At 52.6% G+C, this 26,267-nt stretch overlaps 1 protein-coding gene across 1 annotated transcript in view; it reads right to left on the reverse strand.

Annotated features, from left to right (window-relative positions):
* Window positions 1-4,659: 4,659 nt before the first annotated feature.
* The window catches only part of KLF13 (Kruppel like factor 13), a 50,155-nt gene continuing 28,547 nt past the window's right edge, over window positions 4,660-26,267 (reverse strand). The window contains exon 2 of the mRNA XM_033190706.1: window positions 4,660-10,461. Within this exon, the coding sequence (XP_033046597.1) occupies window positions 10,172-10,461 (290 nt within the window). The 3' untranslated portion in view covers window positions 4,660-10,171. The remainder of the gene's footprint in view (window positions 10,462-26,267) is intronic.

Genomic DNA, 26,267 nt, shown 5'->3' on the forward strand with positions numbered 1-26,267 from the left:
ATGCTAAGTCACCAGCCCTGTGTCACGGGGCCCGCCAGTCTTCTGGGCCTGTCCCCACAATGCCACGGAATAGACGAAGGTGCCCCTAGACAGGTTAGAAGCCTTTAGAACGCAGAGCTTAAAAGGCAGCTGTGGCTGGTGGTCCAATCAGATCAGGATCCCCCCGTGACTTTTGCCAGCTGTGTGACCTTGAGAAGGCCACTTTACCCCTCTGAGCCTCGTACCCTCTGCAGCCCTAAGTTGGGACTACTCACACCTCCCTCTGAGAGTGCTCAGAGGGCACAGCTCAGCAAGCAAGCACCTGGCCCAGGACCCGGCCAAGTGGCTGCTGCCTGGGAGCCATCTGGGCCAGGGAGTGCAGTGTGAGACAGCCTTCCTCTGTGTCCCCGGTCAGTCCCAGTCTCCATCCACAGGGATCACTTCCCAGTGGCATGTGAGAGTGGAGGCCTGGCCTGGGGGCCTGAGTATCTGGCATGGGCACAGTTCCCAGCATCTGACATCTCGCAGCCCACTGTCAACTTGACCCTACACAGACCATGCCAAGCTTGCTTCCCAGGTGAAGGCAAGGCAAGGCTTAGGGAGACTTCTTTCCACAGCTGCGTGGCAGCTGCTCAGAGCGGAGACACCAGACCGTTCTCCAACACTGTGTGGTCACCGCCCTGAGCAACGGCTGTGCAGGCAGCAGCAGGTGAACTGGGGTGCAGGCCTTCAAGAACTAATCGGCTTTTCGGAACTGTAGTGAAGTGACAATTATTTTGATTATTACTTCTTCTTTTTAAAGCTGAATAATTGATGGGGAATACTATGAAGGACAACAAAACACAGGTGGAAGAGCTACTCAGTCCAGTTTAATTCAACTATGTTTTGTGGCCCTTGCTAGGGCCGTGGAGAGTGGGATGCAGGTTCCTTCCACTATGCAGGAGTTCATCAAGCCCTGCAGCCTAAGCCGCCACTTTGCTCTCCCCAGCCCAGGGGAGTGCAGGAAGGACATGAAGGCTGGGACGGATGGGGGGCTCATCCTCGACTAGCTGGGGGTTGGGGGCGGCCTAATGTGCAGCCACATCTCAGCCTCACAGGGTAATCACAGAGGCCCTTATAAGAGGGAGGTCAGCAGATCAGAGAGGAGATGCTACTCTGCTGGATTAGAAGACAGTGGAGGAGGGTACAAGCCAAGGAATGTAGGTGACCTTTACAAGTTGGAAAGGAAAACAGACTCCAGAAGGAAGCAGCCCTGATGACACCTGGATTTTAGCCCTGTAAGACTTGCTTTTCACTTCTGACCTCCAGAGCTGTAAGAGAATAAAAGAATAAACTTGTGTTGCTTTAAGCCACTGCTTATGGTAATTTGTTACAGCAGCAATAGGCAATTCTTTTTTTTTTTTCTTTTTTTGTGAGACAGTCTTGCACTGTTGCCCAGGCTGGAGTGCAATGGCACAACCTCACCTCACTGCAACCTCCGGCTCCTGGGTTCAAGTCATTCTCCTGCCTCAGCCTCCGGAGTAGCTGGGATTACAGGCGCCCGCCACCACGCCAGGCTAATTTTTGTATTTTTAGTGGAGATGGGGTTTCATGATGTTAGCCAGGCTGGTCTCGAACTCCTGATCTCATGATCTGCCTGCCTTGGCCTCCCAAAGTGCTGGGATTACAGGCATAAGCCACCGCGCCCGGCCAGCAACTGGCAATTAATACAGACCTTCTGTTTCCAACAGTCTTCTGTTCAAACCTGCCTGTCCTATGTACCATCGGAATGCTGGTCTCTGATACGTAACAGTGCAGGAAAGTTGGTGCAGAGATAGCAGCCCTACCAGGAGTAGCCGCATGTCTTTACTGCTTTCCACATAGAAGACCTTTCAGGAATGGTGCTAATGGCAGGAATTTTATCATAGCCTAGATGAGGTTTGACTGGGGGTGACTGAGCCACCCATGTCCCCAGAATAAGCTACACATTGCCTTATCTGTTATTCAAGGCCTTCTGCGGCCAAACCCAATCCAGAAAAGGCTAGTCCACACCCCAACACGACCGACAAGGCTAGGAGCAAGTGTCAGAGGGTCTTGATGATTACACCCCAGTGAGTCCCCTTGGAAAATACTGTGGCCCTTCCTCTGAACGCTAACCAGGCCCCCTTCCAGAACACCAGTCCCTTCATGGAAGCCCTGGCAAGCAATGTTTCAGCTCCTGCTTGAATGCCTCCAGTGACAGGGTGCTCACTGCCTAAAGGCCGGCACCAAGGGATGGGAAGTCCTTTATTTATTTATTTACTTGTTTTTGAGACACAGTTTCGCTCTTGTTGTCCATGCTGAAGTGCAGTGGCGTGATCTCGGCTCACTGCAACCTCTGCCTCCTGGGTTCAAACGATTCTCCGGCCTCAGCCTCCCGAGCAGCTGGGACTATAGGAACATGCCACATTTTTGAATTTTTAGTAGAGACAGGGTTTCTCCATGTTGGTCAGGCTGGTCTTGAACTCGAACTCCTGACCTCAGGTGATCCGCCTGCCTTGGCCTCCCAAAGTGCTGGGATTACAGGCGTGAACCATCACGCTGGGCCAGAAGTCCTTCTTTAGAGGGGCAGATGTCACTGTGAGCCTTCGCCAGGCTCTGCCCTCTTGGGGAGTGCACCCCCGCCCTCCACCAGATGCTTCTCCTCACCTGGTCACTGTGCAGCCGGCACTTCACCTAACCGTCACAAACTGACTTCTAATCCAAGTCTTGAGAAATATGGAAAAAGGGTCAGAGCCAGGAGTGGCCTGAGGCTGACCCTCAGGCCTGCCTCCAGGATGCTGTCATCTCTGACAGGATCTGTCAGCCACAGACCTTCTCTGCCACCCGAAACTGCTTTGTGACCTGGTCCAAAAAGAAAGTGTGGGAAGAAAATGTGCTATGCGCATGCCACAGACACTCATACATTTGTTCTTCGAACGCCGGGAAAATCTATTGCTTGCTTTTTTTCTCCCTCTTACATTACTGGGGGCCTCTGAAGGCCTTAGGAGACCCCTCACTCCTGGGACGGGGGCTCCACGAATGGTGGGGACCCCAGTCTTCTGGAAAGAAACCCCAGGAGGGGTTTCAAATCTTGGCAGTGACATCATAACTGACAGGCTTTTTTTTTTTTTTTTTTTCTGTCAATATTTTTTAAGCATCTGGGATCCTCTCGACACAAACCTATTTATGGAAGCGGATCCACCCTGTAGTTGCTGCTATCTGGGGAAGTTCCTGAGCAATAAATGGCTCTGAGAAGGCGGAACAGTGGCTGTCCTGGGAAAATACTCCAACCAAGAATGGGCTCCAAATGTCTCAGTACCAAAAAGACTTTTGTTTGAAAAATGTGTGCTTGTTTTTATGACTGTTCAGTATGTGCCTGGGTGCATTCATTTCACGCCTCCCTGCCCCCAATCTGATACAGAAAACAAACGTTCATCAGGCAATGCCAGCTGGTGTCGGGGTAGCTTTGGGAAAAACCATGTCTGATCAACTGCAATGCCTGCATTTGTTAGTAACACTTCACATTTTGTGGTGGTTTTCATTTACCCTCTGAGCCGGTAATCACAGGCCGGGTATGGTGGCTCAATCTTGTAATCCCAGCACTTTCGGAGGCTGAGCGGGTGGATCACCTGAGGTCAAGAGTTCGAGACCAGCCTGGCCGACATGGTGAAATGTCGTTTCTACTGAAAATACAAGTATTACCTGGGCGTGGTGGCAGACGTCTGTAATCCCAGCTACTCAGGAAGCTGAGGCCGGAGAATCGCTTGAACCTGGGAGGCAGAGGTTGCAGTGAGCTCAGACTGCACCACTGCACTCCAGCCTTGGCGACAGCGAAGAGTGAGGCTACAGAGCGAGACTCTGTCTCAAAAAAAAAAAAAACAGGTGATCATGTACAAACAGCGTACGGCCCAGATGCAGCGCTGGTCTACCCCTGGGTGACCCTGAGATGTGGCTGCACCAGCACTTCCCTTCCACATGCTGTAGCTAGAACAGGGTTCAGGCCAGACCTCCACCCCAGGAGCCACCTCCTCCACTAGCTGCAGGCTTCCAATTGCCTCCGATGAGGACATCATCTGTCCTGGCGGCAGCCAGGGGCAGTTAGTGTTCCTTGGGGACTTCCACCGGCTCTGCTATCAACACCTGCCTTCCTACTCCCCAGACTCCTAGGGCCCTGGGATCTGTCCTCGCTGCAGCACACTTTGGGGTCTGTGCCCATGGTAGGTTGTAAAAACTTTGGTAGCTAGAAACAGGTGTGTTTTCTAGACTCCAGGCTGAGGGGTAAGGCAAGCAGGGCACATGGGATTGAAAGAAGCGGTGGCTGCTGCCCAGGAAAAAGAAGTCCAGGTGTTTTGGGGGGACTTTGAGGGAAAGGCACTGTGCCCTTTGAAGGAATCTGCCATCGCCACATCCTTTCTCCTCCATGCTCTTTCGGATGGACGGAGGGGTGGAAATGTGATGAGCTGAAAGAGCCTCCCATGGGCAGGAGGGGAAGCCAGAAGAGCACCCACACTCTGCAAGAGCTCTTCTGCAAAGCCTTCCTTCCAAAACAGGACCCGCCAAGTTCCAGGCAAGCTTCAGTCCCTCAGTCCATTGCGACTGCTTGATTTTGTCCATTTCGGTCCCCTTCCCATCCCAGAGCCACTGCAAGACATGCTCTTCAAACAAACTAGCTCCAGCAAATAAAATAATGAATCATAAATTTTATTTCAAAATGTAAACGTCACTAAACATGCATACACGTTAAAACAATAAAATGTACAATTTCGTTAATTTTTCTTTTTGCATAGGACATCATTACAATATAGAATCTATGCCATACAAAATACATACAAAGTTTTATCCGAGCAAGCCAAGGCCAGACTGGGAACTGTACAACTGTAATACTTCACTGTAGTGATCCAGGAAGATGAAACATGGCCTTCAGAATTATGGTGGGTGCTGGTTAAAAAAAAGTTCCTACAGAAAAGAAAAACATGAGCTCCATGGAAATGGTCTTGGACCCTTGGATTCTGCCTTGGGCTTTTGGCAAACAATTCCAGAGAAGCTCCACCAATGGCTTTGGATGGGAAAGGGTTGCCTGTGTGGGCCTGAGGCAGCTGAGGCCCGGAAGCATGCACCCAACACATGCACACAAGCAATTCCCAGTCACCAAGGAACCACCGCAAGCCCCAAACCCGACAATGACAATGCATAGTTGCTCAGTAGTGCCTCCTTTCTGCTGAGGCTGACCCCCAGCACTCGGCACCAGGGGTGGAACCCGCACAGACGCTGGGGCTGATGAGCCCGTGGGGTGTCTAGAGCCACATGGGAGGTGGCCCCTTGCTTCTCTCAGGGCAGCCAGATACAGGGGCTCCTGTGCTGTGTGTGGCCTCGCAGGCATTCGGCTCACACACCTGGTTTCCAAATAAGCACGCGCGGTGGCCTGTCCACAGGCCCTCCAGAAGAGGCCAGAGAAAACAGGACCCTGAGGCCTTAAGAAAGCTGTTCTCGCGCCCCCACCCCACCCCTGGGACTTCCTGCCTCCACCCCCCCACCCCACCCCCTCTCAGGAATGTGTGACTTGTAGGGTAGGGGAAGCTACTTCTCTCCCATCCAGTTCATTTTTAAATAAAAGTAGTAAAGTTTTAAAGCTGTATGAGAAAGAGAGAGGCAGGTCAGGGCCAGGTAGCCGCACTGCAAGTCCGAAATCCGTAGAAACCAAGCGCGGTCCCTCTTCCCTCATGGACACCGGGCTCCCGTCTCCGGCCGAATTCAACTCTTCTGATGCTGAGGGACACGACGGCAGGCAGGAGGCGGCACCTCGCCCTAAAGGGTACTCAGGTGTGTGTCAGTAGTAAGCTGGACTGTGCATCCAAGTTCTGGTACAAAGGTCTCTGGAATGTGTCTCAGACAAGTCTTCAGAGCCTCAGAATCAGGAAAATTAGTAATAGGACCTGGTTCTCCCTGGGGTAATCCTGATTTCAAAAACCATCAGCCCACGCCTCAGATTTTAGCTTTGGAAAATATGGTGACCAGAATTGTATATGGAAACAGTCAGCAAAAGATGTGGATAACCTACAAAGCGTTTCTTACTGGTTGTGATGTGACCAACACATCACACTCTTTAAACCTTCTAGCACTGTGTCTTTGACTAAATGACCTTTTCTAAATGGGGGAAAGAAAATCAGTGACACCTGTCAGAGGTCAAAATAGTCAGGTAGCCCTGTAAACACAGCCACAACCAGAAGTGGAGAAACAAGGCCACACTATTGCTCGGATCACATCTTCCTGTTGGGTGGCACCCCTGCCCAGCTGAGCTCCTCAATGGGTCCCTAGGGAGTACCAGGGCCCTGTGCAGTCCATCTTAGCATTTGCTTCTGGCAAGAAAGAGGGTGGTCTTCTGGACACACCAGGTCAGGAGACAGAAGACTTGAGGTCAAGTCTTGAGGCAGAGTGGCCAGCCCTCTCTGCCCATCCCCACCTCTGAATCACCCCTCACCGGTCTGAGCTGTGTGCAGGGTGCGGCAAGGCCTGGGATCGCCATTGCCTCAGATCTTTGTACCTGGAGGCTGCACCATGGCGAACCCTGCACCTGCCTCGGTGTGGGGCCTGGGAATAAAGTCAGGATTAGGAGTGAGGCAATCTTGCACTCGAGTGTCGTGGGTTGGGGTGCAGCAGGATGAAGGTAGGGCACCTCCAGGACGACGTTCCCATCCAGGACATCTCTGCTCGTTCCTACGCAGCACCCTGCAGGAGAGGGGCCCAGGGCTCTTTGAGGAAAGGGCTGTGTCCATCTGTTTTCCTGTATGGCTGTAGGATCCAGTAGGCATTTGGGGAGCTGACAACCACTCCCCTAATATGGCTGATGTAAAGAGGGGCTTCCTTGTCTGGGACATGAGCAACACCAGCCCCTTGATGGCTGAGCCCAAAATCAATTTTAGGCCTTTTATAGGGGAACTCTGCCTTCACTCAGGCAACCTTCATTCTGAGATCTCTGCCCCTATGGACCACTAGAACTGAAGTCCCAAAATAAGGGTTTGAGTTTTCACTATTATTTATATGAGTCCTATGGGTTCCTCAACCCCACCAAAACTGGCAAGCATGGCCATAAACCACAAAAATGGAAGACCCTGAAATAGATGCAGTCTGGGAAAACATTCTGCATGTTTGAAGAAAATGAAGGCTGTTTCAGGAGGGTCCGCCTTGTGTGCCCACTTCACTGGAGGCAACGCTCCAAGGCCCACCACCCTCTTCCACAGGAATCCCTCACTTTATGATGAGACGGACATCTGCCCTTGAGGACCCCGTGAACTGTGCCTGAGATTCATGGGTTTCTCCCGCCCTTCAAGTGAGATGAGTTTAAACCCCAGATGATTCAGGAGGGTCTGGCCAGGAGTACCCAGCAGGATTTCTCTCCTGGTGCCCTACCCACCCCCATTTCCCAGTCCAGGCCGGGGCCTAAGGACCACACCCTGCCATTAAACGAGAACCACTTTGGGAAAGAAGACACACTCTTATGCCAAAAATAGCCAACGCCTGCATATTTCTGTTTTAAGGCAATGTTACCCTTCCATCTATCAGACGGAACAGCCCTGGGTCATTTAAAGGAAAAATTAAATTAAGTGCTCTCTTTGGAAACAGCCAACACCCGCTTCCCTCCCCCACCCCCCACCCTGCTCTAAAACAAACCAGCTCTTCTTTTTATTCCAAGATGACTAGGTTTAGAGTCCTATCTTTTCCTTCCGATGTGCAGACAGATGTGGAGCTAGAAAATCTCCTTCCATGACTCCCTGGGCAGATCACAAGGACGCCTGACCCCTCCCTGGAGAGCGCCGTGCCAGCCTCCCAGGGATGGGCCGCTCCCTCTCCCTGCCTTGGGGAACGGTGGACGTTGAGTGCACCAAAGGACTTTGGAATAAAATTCCTGAACCTGGAATGTGAATTCCTGAGACATAAAATGTAGTCAGAGTGTGGCTTTCTCTGCCTCACACGAAAACAACTTTGGGAGGGACCTCACTTTGGAACTGGGCATGAAGATCTTTGCACCACAAGCACCCAGGGCTCTCTTCTGTCAAGGTCCCTATCAGATATTCCACTCTCTCTCCCAGACCCGATGCAAGCAGGGCTGTCAGGGAGCCCACACACAGCATGGCAGCCAGAGTGGCCAGCTCCGCATCCAGTGTGGGGGTGACCCTCTCCCTGCCAGTTCCCACCGCAGCAGAAACAATGCTACTGCCCACTTTAGGGCCCATCATTCTATATAGAAAACACTGCCATGCTGTCGGCCAATCCCAGCTGACACACAGTGGTGAGAAGCGGGCACCTGACGGCATGCTGTGCCTGAGCAGCTGCTGTGGACAGAGGGTACCTGTCCACTCTGGAGCCAGCCAAAACAGTGACCAGCAGCTGTGGGCAGTGGCTAGGCCTGGGTCCCGGGTTTGTGCTGCACCCCATACCATGGCAGGACTGAGTCGAAGCAGGATGGCCACAACCAAGGCACGCTGGGCCCAGGAAGCCCACCTGCGGCCCTCTGAGGTCCCAGAGCCGCCTTTGCATCAACGTAGGTACTCATCAAAACAGGTATCTCTGGCAAGACACCCTGAGTCCACCCCAATCCCCCCACCCCCCAACACACACGCGTGTGTGCTCACACGCGCACACACACACGCACGCACGCACACACTCTGTCCTGGGCCCTTTATTTACAGGCCCCAACTCTCAGGAGGAAGGGAAGGTGGTACCTGGGCCACAAGCCTGGGGTCGACACTCCAGCCATCTGCAGAGGAGTTTGCTGGACCACAGCTTGACCGACCCGGCCCAGGGCTCCAATCCCAACCCAGGACCCAGCTCTCTGCTCCTCCTCTCCTGCCAGGAGAAGGCTGGTGATGGGGCCACTGCAGCAGCCCCACCAGCTGGGTATGGCCTGGAGCCTCCAGGCAGGACAAGGAGAAGCAGGAGGAAAAGGGAGGAGAAGTCCGGGGACACGGAGAGGCTGGAGGTTTGCTAAGTCTGAGTTGGGGACATGGTGGGTCTGAGAAAAGAGCTGCCCACAACTTTCCATCTGGCATTCCCCGGGGAAGAAACAATGCGTGCCCTCCGACAGCATTTCCTGTAACATCCGCGCCACTCCTGAAAAGGTCCAAGTCACAATGTTCCGGTCTCTTGCTACAGAAGTCTCTGTGAAGCACGGTCCGCTGCCACAGGCACAGCCACTCACACAGGCCATCTGACCAGGAGGCCCCATGACCTGCCCACTGTTTCCAACAAACGTGCCCATGCGGAAGAACTCCGGAACTGGATGTGCCACCAGGAATTTCTAACATCTTTTTACAAGTCCAGAATTCCCCATCAGAGGCCCAGGTATAATAGTGACAGGGTCCTGCGTGCCTTCTGCAGGGACACGGAGAAGCGGAGTCCTGGCAGGTGTGACCCCGGCCCCTGACTCGGAGGTGGGACGGTGCAGTGCCACGCTCAGCCACGGCTGGCACCCTCTGCTTCCAGTGCTCCCTAGCGCCGTAGGAGAGGGTTCCCGGAGGCGGGGTGTGAGGCAGGCGGGGTGCAGAGGGCTGAAGGCCCCCTCCACTGTCCCCAAGGTGGAGTGCTCCTCCAGCCGGGGACAGCTTTAAGGCATCCCTCTGCAGGGGCCTGTCTCAGAATCAGCTGCGTTGCAAGCCCGGCCGGGCTTGTTGGGCAGAGGCCAGAGGCTGGGTGGGGGGCCGGGGAGGAAGAGGTCAGGCCCGCTGCTTAGGAATCTGCCATGGAGGCACAAACATCAGTGACCACATCTGCTCCCAACAGACCCACAGGCTGGCCAGCCAGCCAGACGCTGAGCTCCACCAGACTGGCTGGCCTGCTCTGTCCCCAGCGTGTTCCCAAACCTAACAGAAAACTCCAGAGTGCAAATCTATGTACAGAGTAAGGCGGCAGGAAGGGGTGTCCTCACTGACCTCGTGGAACGTGTCCATCCCTGAGAAAGGGGGTTCAACACCGCTGAATCTCAACTTTGTGGGTATATCTGTTGTGCAATTGGTGGGTGGTGTTTTTTGAAATTTTTGTGTTTTTTTTTTTTTTAACAAATTTACTTTGACACCTGAGGTGGAAAAAAATTGTTTTTTCGTGGACTTCACATCAAGTTCTCTCTCTTCTTTCTTACAAAAGGAAAGGCCAGGGACTCACGAGGGGGTGGGAGCGGCTGCTCATGGCTGTGGCGGGCTCAGGGCGAGCTGGCCGGGCTGATGGTGGGGCTGCTGGCGTCGGAGCGGCTGTAGTCGCTGAGGGAGCCGGTCCGCGAGCCCCCGCCGCGCCGCTGCAGCATTCCCGGGTGGAAGTTGGCGTGGCGGCGCGCGTGCTTGGTCAGGTGGTCGCTGCGCATGAAGCGCTTCTCGCAGATGGGGCAGCTGAACTTCTTCTCGCCCGTGTGGGTGCGATAGTGCCGCGCCAGCTCGTCGGAGCGCGCGAACTTCTTGTTGCAGTCCTGCCAGCTGCAGGCGAAGGGCCTCTCACCTGTGGACACAGGGGCAGAGCATCAGTATCCGCACCTGGCCCCGCTTTCACATCCTCTCTGGGAAAGGACCCGCAACACCCAACACCCCGATCTCTCATCACCCCTCCCATGTGCCCCACCTCCAAGGGCTCCTGTGACAAATCCATCAGGACAGAGATGAAGGTGGCCCCTGCCCTCCCACCCACGCCTGGGATGGAGGCAGAGGACACGGCCTAGGATAAAACAGCATTTCAGGTGCTGAAGCTGCAGGGCCCATGGGTAGGAACGGGTCAGGGCCCCAAGCTCCTGGCAGTGGACCTCCTAAGTACACCACAAAGCAGGCTGCACTACACACCCATGCAGGGCCAGCGGTCTCCAATGCATGGGGGTTGCAGGCCCACGCCCTGGCTTCACAGGCCTCCGGGAGCCCAGCCGCCCATGTTGCTCCATGGGAGCCACACTCTGGACCCCTGCAGGACAGGAAGGCAATTCCCATTCTGACCCTCCTCAGTCTAGTCTGTAACATGAGAGGGTCAGCCTAGGTGAGTTCCTGGGCCTGGAATTCTACGAACAGTCTGCTGCTCCTTCTCTCACGGAAGTCCCAAAGTGGCCAACCAGGGATGGCTGGCAGAGCAGGAGAATGAGGCAGGTTCTTGCATCCCAAGCGTGGTGACATACAAGGGCAGCAGCCCAGAGCACCCCATTAGGGGCCTGTGCAGGTGGGGTGGGAGGTAATCAAGGTAGGCTACGGTCTGGATGCTGCTCCTTCCTTCCCATCCCTCACTCAGACTGGGAAACAGGGCAGCGTTTACCCAGGCAAACTCTTAACACACAAAACTCTCCATCACAAAAATGACATCAACTGCTCAGGAAGAACCAGGCTTGGCTGGGGGGGTGGGGGGTGGGGGGGGCTCTGGCACCCCAGAAAGGAGCCCTTCTGGTATAAGGGGTGGCCACAGGGCTGCCGTTCCTACCTGGTCACTTACCCTCTCACCCCCACACAGACCCTAAAGTGACTGCCAGTCATTGAAGCTGGTCTACCCATGTTCAACAGAGGAAACCCACTCACCCACCCACCTTAAACACAAGCAGATACCCAGGGATGGCCAGACAGCCAAGGAGAACCAGCAGCATGGAAGAGAAAGGCCAAGCGCAATGCAACCACCAACTCTAGAGGAAAAGAGTGAAGCCAGCAAACAGAAGACAATTTTAACTTGAAACTTCTGTATTCTCTGAGGAATCTGAGGCAAAATTTGATGCAAAAGCAAAGAGGATACAATACAAAGGAAGTTCAGAGAGCAAAAACGACCAGGCACGGTGGCTCATGCCTATAATCTCAGCACTTTGGGAGGCTGGGGCGGGTGGATCACTTGAGATCAGGGGTTTGAGACCAGCCTGGCCAACATGGTGAAACCCCGTGTCTACTAAAAATACAAAAATTAGCCAGGTGTGGTGGTGTGCGCCTGCAATTCCAGCTACTTGGGAGGCTGAGGCAGGAGAATTACTTGAACCTGGGAGGTGGAAGCTGCAGAGTCCAGACTGCATCACTGCACTCTAGCTTGGGCAAGAGAGTGAGGGTCCATCTCAAAAAAAAAAAAAAAAACACACAAACAAAAAAACCCCAGCAAAACAACAGCATTTAGAAATTGAAAACAGCATTGTGTCCATATAAAACCTTCATATAAAAGCTGGAAATATACTCAAAGCAAATATATGAGAAAAAAACAACAAAAAACAGTTCTGGAAAAGATGAGGATGTCGCAGTGTTCCGTCTCCTGGCACTGCTGAAGCAGGGGCCATGCGTGGGTGCACTTGTTCTCTTTATTGATTTTACATTTTGGGGGAAAAGGTGTTGGGGGGATTCAAAATCAAGTAGCACCACGATTTCCCAAATACATGACAATTACAATCAAGTGAGAAAACAGAAAATATGGAGAGGAAATTACAAAAGAAATAACAGTCTCTGTCAAAGAGTACCAAAAAAAAAAAAAAAGAAGAAAAAGAAAAAGGAGACAGGAGACTAACAGGAGACAGGCTGCACTGAGGTGGACCAGGTAAGTGAGTTAAGATCTCTGCCGTGAGAAGCTCTGCAATGTCAGAACACTGAGTAAAAACAGGAGCGCTCTCAAATTAATAGAGAGGGGGAAGAAACAAACACTAGGTCATCCACAAAGGAACAAGGCTGGGACAGACACCAGACTATTCCTAAGTCACAGTGGATCCTGAAGACAAAGGAACAGGGTCTTCCAAGTTAATGTCTCACACACTCCAGATAAAATGAGATAAGACCAAGGAGCTCGGTTCTAGGGATTTTTCCTATGCTTTATTATTTATTCTTCACAACTCCATGAGGTGGTGGCAAGAAATGTAATCCCAGCACAGGCCCTGCTGATGGAAGCAAATTTTACATAGCTGTGGTCATGCTAACCTTAGCACAAGCTGTCCGTTTTTCAGAACCAATCCTATAAACAAAGGCCATACAGCTGACCTGTGGGCCCAGCAGAGAACATGGATTTAAGGGAAAAGTCGGAATGCACAGAGTGTGCAAAGAACATACCTAAATGAAACACAGAGTTTTAAAATTACAAAGATAGTCAAAATAAGTAAGATAATACATCCATCAATTTAGGAAGAGTTGGAGGGGAGGGATAGGAGTGAGGTAAATCCTTAAATTTCATGGCAGGGGGGATAACAGAGAATATCTAAATTTGATAAATCAAGAAACAGCAATACGATACGGTTCATTTATAGCAGTAACCATCAAGACAACTAAAATCAGAAAAGAAATGCTCTCTAGGGAGTGGGGCTGGACTGGTGAGAGGATTTTTGTTGTTGTAAGCTCCTCTGTGTCATGGGTATCTCTACCTATTTATCCATCTATCTAATCTGAGCCAGTCTTGCTCTGCCACTGCAACCTCCACCTCCCGGGTTCAAGTGATTCTTCTGCCTCAGCCTCCCGACTAGCTGGGATTACAGGCGCCCACCCACACCCGGCTAGTTTTTATATTTTTAGTAGAGACAGGGTTTCACCATGTTGGCTAGGCTGGTCTTGAACTCCTGACCTCAAGTGATCCGTCTTCCTCAGCCTCCCAAAGTGCTAGCATTATAGGTATGAGCCACACGCTCGCCTTGGGTCTTAAAAAAAAAAAAATCCTATGTGTTTGTTTCTTCCATAACAATAAGAAGAAATGTTTAAATATAGTTCCTTAAATATCTAGTCCAATATTTCCCAAAACATGTTCAAAGAAATGTTATCATTGTATAAAACTATTTATTGCTTTCAGAATAAAAAATTTTGTCAACCAAAGAGTGAAAATGTTGCACGGTAATTCCACTCTTGGAGATTCACGTCACACACTAGTCATCAAAAGCTTGGGAAAGTCAGCATTAAATGGTTTAGCATTAACCATGTCAGGTCTGACAGATGAGGTTTCCACCCTGTGCCCTGAGCCGTGACACTATGGCCTCGAACAAGCTCCTTGCTGCCTGTAGTAGGGTGGATAATGGTCCCCAAAAAGATATAGCCAAGTCATAATCCCCAGAACCTGTGCATGTGATCTTATCTGGAAAAAGGGTCTTTGCAGATGTAATCAGGTAAGGATCTGGAGATGAGCTCCCAAGTGTGGAGGGTGGGGAAGAGGGGGAAGGGAGCAAGTGAGAAGAGGGAGAAAGGGGGCAGGGGAAGGAAGGGGAGGCATGGAGCAGATTCTCCCTCAGAGCCTCCAGAAGGAATTAACCCTGGCAACACCTTGGTTTCTGGAACTGTGAGACAGTGAGTTTCAGTTGCTTTTCAGCCACTCAGTTTGCGGTAATGTGTGACAGCAGCCACAGGAAGTGAGCACACCGCCCCATCCTCATAGGGCGGTCCATACAGTGATCCCGAGGGGCGGTGCATGACTGGCCTCAGCACAGTGCCTGGCACGTTCCAAAGGTCCACTCCTGAAATCTCAGCTGTTAACTGTTGCTCTTAGTCATTAGCCCTGTCAAGTGAGTCTCCCCAGATTTGGGCCTGTTGGTGTGCGGGGAAGCCACACTCAGCCTTGCTTCCTAATAGCTCTTGTGAGGAGCCTTGTCCTTTAGCTCCTTCTGCCTGCAGGCCGGAGAAGCATGTGAGGTACACAGAGCTACAGATGGGCCACATGATGTTGGGGCCGCAGAGAAATGCAGCATCCAATGGATGGGGCGCTGGTGCCAGGCAGCCTGGAGTGGAGGAAGGCGGGTGTGTGGTGCAGCCACTCTACCAGCACAGCTCTTGGCCTCCCTGTACATCAGGAGCTTTATGCTTTGACACGGGACATACTGGGTGCCTGGCCCAGAGACATGGTCCTGACCCAGGCAGATGCAGGCCCCACGGCTCCATTCTCTGCTCCTCCCTCAGCCTGCTGCAGAGAGGTGACAGCCAATGAACTGGCCCACAACAGGAGTTATGGCTCAGGCCAGCAAGGAGCAGCAGCACCAGGTCTGGCTGGGTCCCCTGGTAGTGACACTCAGGCAGCACCCAGGAGGCTGACAAGGAACAGCTCAGAGGAGGGAGAACAGGCTGGGGCGAGAACAGGCTGGGGCGGGAACAGGGAGCAACATGCCCCAGGCCACTTTCACCCACAGGGTCCGCAAGGAGCCCCAGGAGCTTTCGTGTATGTGGGCGAGAGCCACTGCTATTCATCCTATTAGAAATTAGAAATTAGAAATTAAAATGGAAACAAAGTCTTCAATCCAAGCATGCATTCCAGTCACTGCAGAGGGACAGTGCTGTCACACATCTTGTAGCATCTGCAATAGCCTACTGTACTCTTTTGGGAGAATGAGGCAAACAGTGCTATTGTTATGAAAACAGTTTCGATCTCATGGCTGCTGTGAAGGGTCTGAGGCACCTGCAGGTGTCTTCCAGCTTCACTCTAAAAACTGCTGTTCTGGGGACAGACTCCAGGGGGGCTGTGTGCAGCCAAGTGCAGTGAGCACAGGCGGGCACCCAGTCAGGTGAGGGGCCAGCCAGGCCTGGCACTTCAGGGAGTGAGCCCACCTCTCATTCTACGGCAAAGGGAGCCCATCGGACTAAACAAACCCAAGCACCCTCCTTGCTGGGCTCAAACCCTTCATCTGCCTCCACCCGGGCATGTCATATGGAGACAGCAACAGCAGGACAGGGACTCAACAGGACAGAGCTCCCTCTAGCTCCAAAATGACAAGATAAACGGTAGGAGATTCTAGACTCTTGCAGAGGAGCTCCTAGCCTTCCTGCCGGATCCCAGAGCCACTCCAACTCGCCAGGTGGGAGGGCCCCAGGGGTTTCGGCTGTGTGTGCCTGCGCCTGTGCATGGGATGGGGGTCCTGAGACAAGGTGGGATTAGGCCTTGTGAGGAGACTGGGTGAGAGGAAGGGGGCTGGGGTCGAGCCTGGAGGGGCGCTAGGTGCCCTGGAGCCTGGAAGGGAGGCTGTAAGAGGGCTGGGGGAACTGTGGGGAGCTGGGGGAGGGGCTACGCCATGCCGGGGTTTGAGGGTCCTACGGGTGCCAGGTAGTGGGTACCAGGCTGCATGGCCGGGGGATGCAGGGTAGGGGTACCGCACGGAGTTGCCAGGAGAGTGGGGGGTGGGGATTGGAGTGAGGTTGGGCGGGGCAGCTGCTCAGGGCGGCGCGTTACATAAATGTTCCCTGGCGCCACAGCGAGGCCGCGAGCGGAGCAGCGCCGAGTGAGAGCAATTGCCTCATCTTATCAGGGAACACAGAGTCCCACATGCTGCTCTTGCCCAAGCCGCAGGCCCAGGCGGGGACAGCGTGTTCCCTCAGAGAGCCAGCCGGGAGTGGAGCGCAGGGGCTTTCTCTCCTTCAGCTGAGCCCCCCATCCACCTCAGCAGCCCCCTCCCCCTTCCCCCACAGCAGCCACGTGCAAATGCAGCCAGCTCAGGAGTGTGCGTGCTCCAGCTCAAAGCCTGAGCTCAGACTCGGGCTGTGGCGCGGACTCCACTCTGCTCTGCCCACCTACGCAAAGGGCACGCTCCAAGTTATCTCCTGCGATCCAGCCTTAGCCAAACTCCTACCTACCACCCACAGGTGAGTGGGCCCCCCACCCTCCACCCGGCTCCAGCTGCACCTGTATGAACCACACTGCAGATCTGTCTGTGAACCTCCTGTGGGAAGCCTGTCGAGGGGTCATTTTTCCAATGTTCCCAATGCCCAGCACCAAGCTAGGGCCAGAGCAGCATCTGCCGCAAGGGCCTCTTCTTCTGGCCTCCTGCTGGGTCTTCTCTGGGAAGCCTCGCTGAGCTCCCCTTCGTGGAAGGGAGAAGGGAAGAAATGCAACTCCTACCGGGAGGTCCTGGAAAGGCAGATGAGCTGGCACCCTCACAGGGATGTCTTGGATACAACAGCAGACCTCTGCAGCGCAAAGGTCCACGTGGGTGTGTATCTGGGGGCAATGGCAGGGGCAGGGCTGGTCAGACTCAAAGGGAGCCAAGGGGAGAGCCTTCCAAAGAGAAACTGCTTCCCCTCAGGCTCCCAGGCCACTGCCCCCAGTCTCCAGCTATTCCCCACCAGTGAGTGGGCTGTCATTCACCGATGGACAGCTTTGCCCTGTGGGCACTGGTCTGGGGCCACTTCTAGCTCCCAACCTCAAGACTGCCATGTTTTTCACTCCAGGGAAGCCTGTTCACCCTCCTGCTGGAGCAGCTCAGCACACAGCCACACACAGGGGTTGATCAACTGCTGGCCTCCAGTGAAACTCAGGCATACGGCCTCAGGGGTGGCAGAAAGAAAGGTCTGGCGTCTGTGGTGGGAGGTGGACTTCCTAACTCCTTTGGAGGCCATTTGGCTGCCCTGCTCGTCTCTAGACATGTTAGTAGTGGTTTATGAAGCCACATGGAGCTGACATGCACATGGCCTCCCAGGAAGTCCAGGCTGGAAGCTCTTACCCACCCACTGAGCAGGTAAGGGAAGTGAGGCCCAAGAGGAGACAGTGAGCTGTCATTCAGCTGGCTGGCGCCAGAGAGAGAGCCACAGCTGGGATCTGCCTGTGGCAAGGAAGCAGCCTGCCCCACCCCTACTCCTTTGTTGATGCCTCAGGGATTGTCATCCAGCCTGTTTCTGTCACTGTGAGGGTTAAGTGGGAGAACACACGGGACGCATGCCTGCTGCACAGTGGTGCTTGGAGGAGATAACAATGTTATCACCTATGGGCCAAGGGGCCCCAGGAAGCATGTCTGTGAGCCGCGCAGTAAAAAGGACATGGGGGGCACGTGTGCCCCGTCCCAGGACGCTCTGGTCTAGTGCCGCTGATCACACACTACTATCCAATCTTCACATGCAAGAGCTGGCAGGGTGCTGAAGCCTGGCTGGAGACTGCCACAGTGTCGGAGGGAAGGCTGCTTCAACGAGAGAATCCTCCTTGGGCAAATGTGTGTCTCTACATTTCTACAATGCATGTGAAGGTATTTTTTAAAGTAGGCATTTTTCTTGCCGCTTTGCTTTGTTTTTGAATAGGATAGCTTGATCCTAAAAATTCATACAGAAAAACACACAGGAATAGCCAGAAAAAATCCTGCAAAACAATGACGTGGGGGAAACGAGACCACCAGGATTCAACACAGTTTTGTAAGATGATCACTGGCCAGTGAAGCCCAGAAGAAATGGCAGAATTAGAATGAAAGGCAGTGATAACTGCATAGGATGGACTGACATTTCCAACCCCTAGGGCAGGGAGCAGTCAATATAAGGGGAGGAGACCACCCCTCATATTGTCTTATGCCCAATTTCTGCCTCCAAAGAAAGAAGAAGTAAAAACTAAAGGGCAGAAATGAAATCCACAGGCAGACAGCCCGGGGCCGCACCCTGGGCCTGGTAGTTAAAGTTCGACCCCTGATCTAATCGGTGATGTTATCTATAGATTACAGACATTGTATAGAAAAGCACTGTGAAAATCCCTGTCCCATTCTGTTCCATTCTAATTACCGCTGCATGCAGCCCCCAGTCACACACCCCCTGCTTGCTCAACTGATCACGACCCTCCCACGTGGACCCCTTTAGAGTTGTGAGCCCTTAAAAGGGACAGGAATTACTCGGGGAGCTCGGCTGTTGGAGATGTGAGTCTTGCAGAAGGTACCGGCCGAATAAAGCCCTTCCTTCTTTAACTCGGTGTCTGAGGAGTTTTGTCTGTGGCTTCTCCTGCTACAAATACACGTATCAGGACGCTGCGGTAGCATCTGGAAAGGTTGGGTTCATTATACCAGCATAAATTCTAAATGGGTCAAAGATTCAAATGTGAAAAATAAAACCACAAACATTCTAGGAGAAAACTGTAAGACAGAAGTTGCTTCTATGAATCAAAGTCCACAAACCATAAAAGAAAAGACTAAAGGCCGGGCGCGGTGGCTCACGCCTGTAATCCCAGCACTTTGGGAGGCTGAGGCAGGAGGATCACCTGAGGTCAGGAGTTCAAGACCAACCTGGCCAACATGGTGAAACTCTGTCTCTACTAAAAATACAAAATCAGCTAGGTGTGGTGGCGGGTGCCTGTGATCGCAGCTACTCAGGAGGCTGAGACAGGAGAATCACTTGAGCATGGGAGGCAGAGGGTGCAGTGAGCCGAGATCACACCACTGAATTCCAGCCTGGGTGACAGAGCGAGACTCAGTCTCAATCAATCAATCAATCAATCAATTGCACAAAAAAGTATACTATACTTCTCCATGAACAAAGTCATCATAAACAAAGGCAGGAGATAACTGACAAAACTGAGAGAAAAAATATGTGCAGCTCCTATCACAAATGGCTAATCTCCAAACCAGAAAGAGCTCACAGGAATTTTAAAAAGAAAAATATCCAGCAGAAAAATGGGCAAAGCCAATTCATAAAAAAGGAACTACAAATGGCTCTCAAGTGCCTGAAAAGATGCTCCACCTCATCCATCAGGAGCCAACGGCCAACGAAACACACTGAAATGCAGCTTGGTAGCCATCTCCTTGGTGAGGCTGCGGGTAAGCAGGCATTCTTTGCTGATGGGAGTACAAACTGCTACAACCTCCATGGAGGGCGATTTGGCAATACCTATTAAAATTAGCAACCGGCACACCCTTTTATCCCACATCGGAACTTTTGACATCCTAGCCTACAAACGCATCTGCACATCTCCAAAATGGAATATGGTCCTGATTAGTCAATGCAGCAGGAACCTGAAAACAACTCATGTCCTTCCACTGGGGCCTGTCAAATAAATTATGGAACGCCCATATAACAGAATACTATCGCAAAGAAGTAGAACGAGTTCTTTACAAACTGCTGTGGAAAGATTTCCAAGCTGAGTGAAGAAAACAGGGTTGGGGAGAGATGACCAGCGAGGATCTACGTGTGCCTTGGCCTGTCTGTGCAGAGGGAGGGTCCCTAGGAAAGTAAGAACAGGGATCACCCAGGGGAACACTGAGCAGATGGAAGACAAGGAAGGTTGACAGAATTTTCCCTGGGGAAACTACTTAAAAATCTTTTAGATTCTGAAACACATAAACGCATTTCCTATTCAAAAAGTTAAATTCAAAACAAAAAATCCATAGCAAACTAGAAAACGCTAGCCATCAATAATGCCCATTTAAAAAGCAGACATTCAACACTCTGGGCACATTACTGGCCCCATTCTGTATTCCGTTTCAAAGCACATTTCCTCATATTACCCCAAGAGCTCTCTTAAAATAACAATGGTCGCCCAGACAGATTCTCCTCAGAATGTGCTGGGCAGTGGCTTCCAGGATGAGAAACTCAAAAATAGCAATAAAGTCCAATCTAGCTTTGTAGGAGATGCTCCCAGGGCAGGACTCCAGGGCTTTAGAGCCCCTGGGTTACACTGCAAACTGTCCTATTGGAGGAGGGTGCTCCCTGATAAATTGTTTGACAGGCCTAGCAGTTTAGAACGGGTCAGACTTAAAAGGCTATGGGTGACAAATATTCAGCAAAGGATTTAAACAGAAGCAGTTCCAGGGTTGTAATTACACGTCAGAAGCTCCCTTCAGGCTTCTGAATATCACACTCCTGCCATAAGACCACTTTGTGACACCACTGTGGGCTGAATATTAGCCCAGGTGGATGGGGCAGGTATTGGCAGCTAGGACAGCCAAGTCCATCTGGCCACTAGGATGCAGACCCCAAGTGCCGCTGTAGGGGCTCGTGAGGAGTGGGAACCAGGGAATCTGTGGACTACTGGGAAGGGAGTTTCTCTTGCACCAAAAGAGAAAAGGAAGGAGGGAGGGAGGGAGGGAGGGAAGAAAGAGGGCAGAGCATGTGGTGGGTAGGTAAAGGGACACAGTATGGAAAGGCCTCTTGGGCCTGCCTCTGGCTGTGACGTCTGGGCAGGGGTGGGGGGCACCAGCCTTGGCAGTCACACAGGGGATCTGCAGAACCTCACAGAGAAGTCCAACTGCTCCTTGACATGAACAAGCACCTGCACAGCCAGCCCCAGCTCTGCACTCCAGGGCCCCGTGCTCCCGGCCCGCTCTCTAGGCAACTGAGGGAGGGGCCCCTGTCTGCAGAGCCTTCGGCAACCATCGTGGCCCACTTCCTCTTCCTGTGTCTCCCCTCCCCCAGCCTTCATTTCCTCCCCCTGCCCTCTCCTTCTGTGTCTCCTGGGGTGGGGGGACCTTGCTGGCAGGGACCCCACCCTGCTAAGCTCTGCTGTAGACACTCAATGGCACAAACAGCTGCATGCACACTCTTTACAGGGGCGCAGCTTTTACTTTTGGTCTGCACTGGGCTCATCTGACTCTACCAACCTGGAGAGACAGGAAAGTGTTGATGTGAAACCCATGTCAGAGGTAAGGAACCAAGTGACCTCACCAAGGTAACACACCCAGAAGAGTGGGGCCTGAGGCTAGGCTCCACCAGGAAGAAAGCCATTCTCACAGCCCCTCCCCAGCAGGGAATAGGAACACTGCTGCCCACGTTCACATTCCAGGAGGAGCAAGCAGGGACACCCACCCACTGTGCGGTGAGGCCACCCTCTACACCCCGGGGTCCCTGCGGCCCCCACAGTCAGCTTCTACTGGGCCTATTTCACTGCAGGCTTGCCCAGGCTGGGGGCATTTGGGCCTGAGGACCTATGGGGGACCTCCACGGTCCCCAGTTCCCCTGCAGCAGGAAGCCACAGCTGAGGAACGAGCCGGGCAGTTCCCTGGGAAGGGCCGAGGGCCACCAGGCAGCGCACTCAAAACAATGGCAGGCACTCAGAAGCCCTGGAGAAGCCTCGGCGGGCTCCTCTTCCAGGCCCAGCACCTGCCACCTGGCCGGCTCCAGGTGCACAGCAGGCTCCGTTTTCTCAGGAAAAATGTGGCAAGGTTTCCAGCAGAATATAACAAAACAATATATTCTTCAGGGTTGGTTCCACAAAGCAAATGCATTCCACTTAAAATGAGCTTGTAATTTGGACGATAGCCCTAAAACATGCCTTTGGTTTTTTGAGGGAGCTGAGGCAAAACAACAATAACAAATGAGATAATGATCTGTTTTTCTCTGGAACAGGTGAACAGTGCCAGGGGCTTCTGCTAGGAACTTCCAGACCCCCAGGAAGGAGCCAGAAAGCCCCCAGGCCTCTCCTGCAGCAGCCCAGGCCCATGGAGCCACCAGGGGCTCTCTCAGTCTTGCCCACTGGGAGCAAGCTGCCCCCTATCTTTTGGGAAAGCCCTTGTGTCCAAAAACCCTCTAGCAGAGAACAGGTGACCTGGCAGACCCAGGCCCTGTCCCTCAGCCCTGCCCACAGGTCTAGTAGCCCCCTCCATCCTGCTCAGGCTTGTCGCAGCCTAAGTGCATTGGAGAGAGGGCCGGTCTGAAACAGAGCCCCACTGCCTGCCATGTGGGGAGACCAGTGCTCTGGGGGCCACCTCTCCTCAGGAGACAAAGCCCACCCTCTTCCCGGAACAGGCCTGCCCACCGCGTGTCTGTGCCCATACCCTCCTCCCTGCAGCCTGCTGGCCCTTTTCCCTATGCCCTTCCCTGGCCTAGCCTAGAACAGGGCCCTAACCTTAAGGGAGCTGACCCCAGGGACACCAGCCAGGAAGAAAAGCGGTGCCACACTCTGCACTATCCCATGGCTAGGCCCCCAGAAGCTTCAAGGTTGGAGTGACCCCCTCTGCAACAGCTCTGTATGGGACTCCAAGACCTGAGGCTACCTAGGTCTGCCTGATGCCAAGGGAGGACTAGCAAGGGCTGGGAGGAGCCACTGGGGCAGGAACACTGCCCTGTGTCCTGCCTGCCTGCCTCCCCCAGGACCACAACATGGCGGGTAGGGGGCTCAGCGCTCCTCGAGGTTGTCCCCAAGGTCACTGGAACCAGGCTTCACAATGTGTTGAATGGGGTGGACGAGGGAGAGTAAGCACATGGAGACAGCCCAGCTCTCTCTCTCAAATGTTCTTCCGAACCACTGATGTGAGCTGCTCATAAACAGCCCCTGGAAACGTGGACAGGGAAGAAAACAGACTACCAAGTGGCTGAGCCCCACCCTCAAATGCACACATGAAATGCATATGCCAGAGCTCTCATTGCAGGAAGGAAACAGAGGTTACCTCAGGAAGACGGGATTTGTGTGTGACTCTCCTTTCTGCATTTCTGTCTTCATCAAATGAATCAATTTGGACAGTTGGAATTAATGCAATAACACTATATAACAAAGTGGTGTATGTACACACACATACCTTTTACCCAAGCTCCAGCTCACAACTGGGACTGCTTCCACAGAACCCAGCATCCCAGCTCCTAAGAAGGGAATAGCACTAGTTTGCATGCACCAGTACACTGCCTGGAAAGGTTAAAACGACCACATGCCAGAATTTCATAAAGGTGTTTGCTCTCCTTTTGCTAAGGGTTACAAAACACACTTGCAACTTTCCGTTCTCAAGGTCCGTTTTAAACACAGCACTAATAGAATACCAATGGTTTCTGCCAACAGAAGGCCAGAAGCCACCTGAGACAAGGGCTCTGGAGTTTCTCTCCTTCACACACACCCCTGAGCCACAACTCTTGTTGCTCCTGAAGGAATATGTAGGGAGAGGTATATCTGCCGCTTGCCCCAGAAGCTTCCAGATCATGGATTGCTGCAAGTGAAGGCCTTCTCCAGATGAATGGTGCTACCTCTGGACTCATGAGAGCTGAACCCAAAGAACAGACCTTTCCATTTCCTTTCCACTGTGAGAGCCTCATCACTAACTGCCTCCCAAGGGAAGCCAGGAGCATCTTCCCTGAGCGCAGTGGGGTGATGCACGTCCAGCTGACCCCTACTGCCCCCACCTTTCCTCTGCCATCTTGAAGGGAACGTTTCCTGGCTTCAGGAGCCAGTGTGCGGTTAGCACCCTTGCTCTGGGCATCGGGAGGCAATGTGACTGCCTGCACACCAACACAGCCTTGATGGCTGGTGATAGCCCAGGGATGACATTGCTATCCACCTCTTCAGAGGTTTTCTGAAAGACCACGGCAAGACAGGAACATGAGGCTGGAATCCACAATTACAGAGCCAGGTTTATTTAGCTGACAAAAATGCTCTTCATTTGAGGCTGATCAAAAGTAAAGGCAACTTGTATCTAAAATACATAAAGAACTCAATCTTGACAATAAGCAAACGCCCAATTTAAAAAATGAACAAAAGATCTGAACACTCAATCAAAGAAGAAAGATGGTAAACAACTGTGTGAAAAAGTGCTCAGTGTCATTTGTTATTATGAAAATTCAAATTACAGCAAAGAGATATCACTATACACATTTACGAGAATGGGTAAAATCCAAAACACCGACAATACTAAACGGTGGTGGAGCAACTGCAGCTCTCATCCATTGCTGCAAGCATGTTAACCACGGGGGAGCTGAGCAGCCACTCGAGGAAACGCTGTTTTGATGGAGACTGTAAGAATGCAGACAATTGTGACTGTACTATAGCCAACCTGCCAACCTTAGGTTTGGACTCTCTCCTTCCTCTGCACAACTGTCATCTTGTGAGCTGCCTTCAGTTGCTTCTAGGATATTGCTGGGTGCATCTCTGGCAAACTCCTGGATAACACTGTTGGGCAAGACCCCCTGCCTAGTGCTTACCTTATCCTCTTCATCTCTCCCCAGACCTCCTGCATTGGACCAAAGGCCTAATAGGAACTCTAGATAAAGATGGCAGGTCAGGCACAGGCACCCACCACCTTTCCAGCCCCAGATCCCACTACAATGAAAGAAAGTAGATTTTAGCAGACAACAAAACATAAAGAGAATAACAAAAATAATCTGGAAGCAAGAAATTAGAAAGACAGCAGAGAAGGCAAGAAAGCAATCCACATTTCCCCATAAAGGCTCAGGAGTCTCTGGTGGGGGTGGGGGTGCAGTTAGTGGGGGGCACCTGGACACCAGATAAAGCAGCTGTGGACACAAGGTCTTTCCCCACCTTACAGATGGCTGCCTGCCCTTCCTGCACCTGCCAGGGACCAGACGCTGACTTTCTGGAAGGGTCCACACAGGAGGGAGCTCTGGACCGAGGACTCCAGACCCAGCTCAGAGTGGGGCAGCCTCCAGAACGGGGGTGTGAGGAGCAGCCCGCTGAGTACTGCCTCCCAGCTTCTCTCCCGGTGTGGCAGCAGGACCACCTTCCCTCCCCCAGGCAGGAGCAGAACACCCATCTCGGGGGAAAACGCTGAAGGAGATGGCCCAATAGACCACCCACAGGAGGCCACCATCGCTGAGCCCGCTGGGCACCCAGGAGCCCCCACTCAGCTCAAGGCTCTCTGGGCCATGTCACCAGACATCAAGGATCAGCAGACAACGCAGAAGAGCCTGACGTGGGTGGGCGAGAGACCCAGACCAAGGAGCAGAGACAGGTGATGCAGAGGGAGCAGAGGCCACACAACGAGAAGACCTCCAGAGCTGTCACTAATATCCTCACCACACAGACGGCCTGGCGGAAGCAAGAACTGCACGCGCCTTTAAAAGGGAGGCCCAGAAACCCGAGTTTGAAAGTAAAGATACAGAAGGAAAAATGTGGCAGAAATAAAAATCCCAATAGCGGGGTTTGGGAGAGAACACTGAGAGAATTTCACAGAAAACAGAGCAAAAATACAAATGGATGGGTAAGAGAGAAAAAACACGAAAATGTAAGGATCAGTTCAACAGCTCCAAATAAAAGAAACTGCAGGCAGCCCTGAGAACACAGGAGGTGAGGTGGATCGTGAAGAAAATGGCAAGAATGTTTTTCAGATGCCATCCGAAGGGCCCACTGCAGAGGACAGAGCTTGGCCGAGCACCTCCATGTATGTGCGCACCTCCAAGCCCTGGGTAAAGGCACAAGCCCAAAAGGCCCTGAGAGGCAAAGAGACCAGCAGGTGCACACAGCCAGAATCAGAACAGCTTCAGTCTTCTCCACAGCAACATCAGAGCTCAGAGACTGCAGCAAAGGCTTCCAAACCCCACGAGTAAACCATTCCCACCTATGATTCAACCAGAGAAACGTGAAATCAACCTCAGACAAGGATCAAGACATTTCCAGACATATAAGCCTTAAAACAATAGCCTCCCATTCTCCCAAGTGAATTAACGCAGGAACAGAAAACCAAACACTGTATGTTCTCACTTACTTTTTGAGACGGAGTCTTGCTCTGTCGCCTGGGCTGGAGTGCAGTGGCGCGATCTTGCCTCACTGCAACCTCTGTCTCCCAGGTTCAAGCGAGTCTCCTGCCTCAGTCTCCTGAGTAGCTGGGAATACAGGCGCCCGCCACCACACCCGGCTAATTTTTGTATTTTTAGTAGAGACGGGGTTTCACCATGTTGGTCAGGCTGGTCTTGAACTCCTGACCTCAGGTGATCCACACGCCTTGGCCTCCCAAAGTGCCAGGA

Source organism: Trachypithecus francoisi, unplaced genomic scaffold (assembly GCF_009764315.1).
Source record: "Trachypithecus francoisi isolate TF-2019V2 unplaced genomic scaffold, Tfra_2.0 Lachesis_group3, whole genome shotgun sequence".
Classification (NCBI taxonomy): domain Eukaryota; kingdom Metazoa; phylum Chordata; class Mammalia; order Primates; family Cercopithecidae; genus Trachypithecus; species Trachypithecus francoisi.